We start from the raw sequence: 6,000 nt of genomic DNA on the forward strand, positions 1-6,000 counted from the left end.
TAGGAATCAAAAGGTACACCCAGGGGCATATCTGGGCACATAATTAGCACTTTCTCTCATTGTGTAACAATTATTTCCGAAACGTGCACCTTCTGAATCAAATCTATGATAAACCAGGCAGTTATTTCTTTTAGAAATAATGTAGGCGAGCTTCTTGTTTTCATAATGTTTTATTACATCTCACTCTGCAAACAGAATAGATGGGGCGATATGCTTTGTTCATCTTTCCCAATCTATTTCTCGGGATGGGTGGGCAGGGGTTGTCCCAAAAGGAGTGTGTTTTTGTGTGGAATACCCACACCACAATGCTATATTCTTTGATTAACAGTTCTACGTTGATGTTAGGAAAATGGTGCCTCTCCCTGCAATAATTGGTGCATTCCTGAAAATTCCCATCAATAACTCTGTTTCCTGTTCCACTTCCGGTGCATTTTCTTTAACTTGTTCTCTAGATTTCATCCTGATGGCAGAGCGACTTCATATGCAGGCTGCCAGGACCCAGTGGGCACTGGTGATGGGCTTTCTCCTCTATTTTGGCACCTTCGCAGTGGAGTTCCGGCACTACAGATTTGAGATAATATGCACCGAATTTCATGAGAATTTTCTCACCTTCTCTGAAAATCTCTCCGAAGCCTCCGAGTACCAAACTGATCAAGTCTAAACACCTCTCCCCTTTCCTTCCATATTGTCTTTCTCTTGTTTTGTAGTGGATGGATTCAGGTGTGGACACAATCACACATGGTGACGGTACACGGCTCATCTGCGTGTCTGAATCGCACAAAGGAATACTGCATACGGTCGGACCGCTTCGATATAGTGCCAAGAATGTGAACAGCACATGTAGCTTTTGCATGTATATTATGGATCAAACTTGACACGTGGTCCGACACTTGTAAGAGAGTCTCGTTTATGCTTGTACAAAACAAGCGGTATTGTTAAATTCCATTTACCTGTTATAATTTGTGTGCTCCCTACAGGTAAGTACAAGGGCAAGGATACTTTCTCTTGCAGGGCAAACAGATCTAATTGGTCAGTTCGCTGGTGTGGTGTTAGGGGATTAACGGGTGCAACCTGAGAATGTATTTAGCCTAAAACCTATTGATGTCGGGGAGACGCAAGAGAGCAGTCGATTTTCAGACTGGGAGCGAGTTAGAGTGGGACAAAATGGCCTTAAAAATCAAACTGTTGGTTACAGTGGTATGGCCCCCAAGCCCTAGACAAGACAAAAAGAAATGACCCATGATAATATATGGGAATGCTTGAAGCTCTGTGCTTCATATTGTGAAATTTGATAATCCAACCTTTTAATGTGAAAGCAAACTTTGGGAATTGGCTTAACAGGACAACATGTTCATTAAAAACCATGGGTTTTTAGGAACAGAATGAAATCTGTAAATTAAGTTTTTTAAAAACTGTAGCTATAAAATATATCTACCCACTGAAACCCACTCTTCAAGATGATAAAGGAATTTATAATCCAGAATCAAACGGGCCTTGATAGTAAAAGTTTGATATTTGGGGGAAAAACCTCACGTCTGCTTAATTATTTCTAAGGATTCTTGGCTCTTGTTTTGGATAGGATGTAAAAATGGTGTCTCCACAACACCTAGAGCGTGCTGAGACCCAAGGGTATTGTGGCACTATTTATTAAGATCCCCAGATGGAGAGAGGGAAGAGGATGAAAAACGTACACAAAGAGAAGTGGGAGAAACAAAAAAGGGATATTTTCATTCATCCTAGATAACGAAAGGTTTTTAGAGCTTTGATGACGTGTCACACAACCATGTTGCCCCATCGTGAAGGCCTTCCACAAAACTGCATTCAATGTTTGAACTCAAATGATTTCCTTTGAGTACACGAATATTGTCCAGTTTACAGAGCGTCCATTATGGAGCCAGTTTGGGCTCCAACTATCAGTGATTCAAAGTTTACATCATGTCTAAAAGTTTATTTTGCCCCCGGTAGGCAGCTGTCCAGAGCACTGTAGTTTTAATGGTTAGCTTAAGAAGATGTTAGCACTTGCAGCCTTTCAGCATGAACGTGCTCCCCCCCCCAAACCTACAAAATGGAGCGTGGGGCGCATTCGGTAGTTTCAGATGGTTGATCTCAATTTCATTTGAACAGGAACAACATCAAAGATGATTTCTGAAAATGGTGTCTGCTTTCTTTGGCGAGACACTGGCAGGCCACTCAAACTGGTCAGCTCCTCTTGTGTAAATTAAACCCCATTTTATGTACAGAACAGGCAGCTTTTACTACCAAAATAGCCTTTAGTATTAGAATTAGCCCACATATAGTGCTGGGCTTGTCGTCCACCTAAAGGGTAAAGTCCACTCCGATTTTATTTTTAAATAAGCAAGTAACCTTTGCTGCAATTGGCTCTGGCTACCTTTTCTCATACGTATTGATTGGGGCTATCCTGAACACCTGATTGGATTTTTCTATCTGGAGGCTCAACAATCTCAGCCCCAACACAAAAGGACAACTGCATTTCAAAAATATATGTTATGTTACTCACATCTTTATTAAACATACTTATTGTTGAAAATGTTGGGGCAATAGAACATGTTTTAGTCTGTTAATGCATATCCCCCCTTTGGGAAGTTTCAACGTTGATCTTGGTCCCCACATCAGTCTCTAATTTAGGGTGGCATTAATGAGCTTTATCCCTGGCTAAGTGACGGCCATGGTGAGGCCTGAGCATGGAGCGAGCCTTAGCCTCACAGTCGTGTTTCAGGGGTTTTCACCTCAAAAAGATTTTGAAATGAGTGGGGCAAATTCAGATGCGCTATTATACCCCACTCCAAAGATGATCTAATTGTTGCTCAAATATCCTAGGGTGCTGCTGATAATATGAGGCTCACTGTGTCAACCTACCAGAGCTCATCTCATTGTACTAGCCTGTCAGTTTCCACACTGCTCAGCTCATTGCGCTAGCCTGTCCGTTTCCACACTGCTCAGCTCATTGTGCTAGCCTGTCCGTTTCCACACTGCTCAGCTCATTGTGCTAGCCTGTCAGTTTCCACACTGCTATGCAATTTTCTGCGTTGCAGAGCCAGTCTAACATTGCCCCAGTTAAATATAATCATGCATGTTGCAACAGGACAATGTGAGTTTCGCATTACCACTAGTGAACTGTCATACGAGGTTTAACAGTTGCATGCCAGTTTCGCAATGTCCGAGCACGTTGTCATGCCACATTATTGCTCCCAGTCGTCATTGTGAAGTTTAACAATACCCCCATAACATCAGCGTGCCAGTTTCAAACTATGCCCAGAAAACTGTCTTGTCTGTTTCTTCAATCCTATGACCAGTTCCCCTTACCCGTAACCACATGATCATGCCATGTCATGGCCACAGAAAAGTATCACGCCGGTTTCACATTGCTTCTAGAAACCGGTCGAGGGAGTTTTAAGTGCCATGTGAGCTTCACATTTCCCCAGCGAAGCACATTCCTTTGCCATTGCCAACAGAAAATGACCTTGCACAGTTCACATTGCCTCATGTGTAATCACTACAGTGTTTCCGTGGGGTAGGGGTCCGACATTCATCTGATCCATTATGATTGTACTAAAGCAGATGATACAATGTGGGGCTGAATTAGAAGAGTATGTGAGTACAACTCACTATGATTATCTCTGCACCTTGTTGTCATTTAGTATGATATGATAGTTTATTTATATAGCGCCTATACACAATGTGTTTCAAAGCACTTCAAGGGAGGGAACAAGGAAAAATACAATGACATTCTTACAGGCCATGAACAACAAGAATATGAAATTAACTATCGTACTCGGCCTGATGACATTTCAGATAGTGCAAGAGCTAAAACACAGACACGAAGAAAATGGGAAACAGACAGGCGACTACTGTACTAGGCCTGATGACATTTCTGGTAGAGCCGGAGTTTAACAAGAGGTGAGGTCGTGGGAGGAGAAAGGAGGGTGAGGAACAAAACAAGCGACTATCATACTAGGCCTGACGACATTTCAGATAGTGCTGGAGGGGGGGGTCAAGTAAAGGGAGGGGGGAAGGAGACAAACATTTGTTGCCATCATACTAGGTCCAGCGACAATTCTGATAGAGTAAGTGCATAGAAAAGTAAAAGAGGGCGGTAAGAGAGAGGGAGAAGGGAGAGGAGCAGTGGTCGAAGTTTATGAAAAGAAGTAGTGGAACTATGTTCCCAGCTATCCTGGACCCACTCCCACAGACCCCTTCACCATGCCCCTCCCACGCACAATACAAACCTACAAAACACACGCGCCTGCTATTTAAGGGAAAGTTCAGTTCACCGCAAGTTTCTACTTCTTCTTACACTTTTATTTTAAAACAAAACCATTCCGGAACTGTTTCTTTTTAAAATAAAAGTATAGGACCTGTAAAACGTAATTTAAAAAAGTAGAGGAGCACTGCTCCCAACCGCTCCCTCTCACTTCGACCACTGGAGAGGAGAAAATAGAGAATAAAACAGTAAGAAAAAAAGAGTAGCTGTGAACTGCTGAAAGAAGCAGTTGTTGGTTTAGAGGCACGGTCCGCAACCTCACATGTTTTGTACTGAAAACATCATCAGCCCTGCCAGCATATCCGTTGGTGAAGGGTCATTTAGAAAAACTCTTGGGACGAATGTCTAGGCACGATGATTCACGGTGGGAGGTGAGTGGGGCAGGGGTCATACGCCAACTCATGATTTGCAACAATTGCTTACGTCTATTTACAGTCACAGATGTTTGCTTGAACACATGATTTTTGTTCGGTGCAAAGCCAGCTTGTCTCTTCATTTTCAAGTTGACGTGATGCATTGAGGCGTGGCTTTGGAAGGATGTTTACAGTAAAAGTCTTCCGAGAGAAAACCTTCAGCAAGAGTCGGGGATCCAAGTGCTTGTTACGCCCGTGCTGGAGGTCTGGGCTTCCGTCCTTCCTTTGGCGGGCCGGCAGAACTAGTCCCGGAAGTTAGAAGCACACAGGTGACAACGAGACAGTTGCCAACGAGAGCACATCACTGGTTGACATTCTGCCGCTAGCAGCAAGTGGAAATGAAACTCCTGCCTACAAGGACAAGGAGGAAGTAAGAATCCTCAAACATTGTCTAGAAGTCTGGCTTTTACCAGCAAATTGGGAGTCAACGGGTAGGCCGTAAGCATGATCGGGTAAAGTCATGAGAAGGGCATGCAAGCTATTGCACTCTAGGTCTGCTGCAGTCTATGGTTTGCACATTAATATGTCTGGTAGAAAACAACATGGATGCAATATTTGATTCATTACCTCATAAAATACCGTCATCAATCTACATCATGTTTGTGGATAGCTAAATCACTGTACTGCTTTCTACACAATGCCTTTTTATTATTTTAACATTCTGTGGAAAAGTGCCCACTTATGTGATCTATAATTCAGCACTTGTTAATGTGTGTGCTGATAATTTGGATTGTTTTTAACAACACTGTACACTTCACCACTAGATGGCACACTGCGTCCTAACTCAAGTGAATATTAAATGGGGTGCAGTAAATATAATGGGGTGGGCATGGGGTAGGATTACGATTGTAGTTATAAAATTCATATTACCAGAAGAAAAACTCTGACGGTCAGATCTGTGCAACATTTCATGTACCTGGTGTCAGATCTAAAAAAATATGTGCACAATTAATAAAAAATTACAAGTTTACCAAAAAAAGGTGTTGGTCGTCTTTGTGTTATCATTGTGGGCCGTCTTTTCCTGTGGTATTTATAACAAAATAGCTGCTTTGACGCAGAAGCCGCCTGACTTGGAAATATTCACTGGAGCAAGATTGTGTAAAACCTGCAACACTTTGCCGTGGAGCTCAGTGGCAAGAGGTTTAGTGAAGCAGACACGCATGCCTGTTTTAGGTTTTCCTGCCTCTCTTACCAAGCTGTTAAAGAGAGACATCCACCAATGTTTTTTAATAATTCAAAATAATTGTAAGAACCTTCACAAAAAAAAGTGTAAGCCTCACAGATGGGTCATTAACTTTTTTTAAA

At 42.4% G+C, this 6,000-nt stretch overlaps 1 protein-coding gene across 8 annotated transcripts in view; it reads left to right on the forward strand.

Moving 5' to 3' along the window:
• Positions 1 to 5,674, forward strand: part of TMEM150C (transmembrane protein 150C) — a 576,836-nt gene extending 571,162 nt beyond the window's left edge. For all 8 annotated transcript variants that reach the window (XM_069626139.1, XM_069626145.1, XM_069626142.1 and 5 more), the window contains one exon: positions 453 to 5,674. In XM_069626139.1, the coding sequence (XP_069482240.1) occupies positions 453 to 661 (209 nt within the window). In that variant the 3' untranslated portion in view covers positions 662 to 5,674. The remainder of the gene's footprint in view (positions 1 to 452) is intronic.
• The last annotated feature ends 326 nt before the right edge of the window (positions 5,675 to 6,000 follow it).

This window comes from Ambystoma mexicanum, chromosome 6p (genome assembly GCF_040938575.1).
Source record: "Ambystoma mexicanum isolate Mex_15411 chromosome 6p, UKY_AmexF1_1, whole genome shotgun sequence".
NCBI lineage: Eukaryota > Metazoa > Chordata > Amphibia > Caudata > Ambystomatidae > Ambystoma > Ambystoma mexicanum.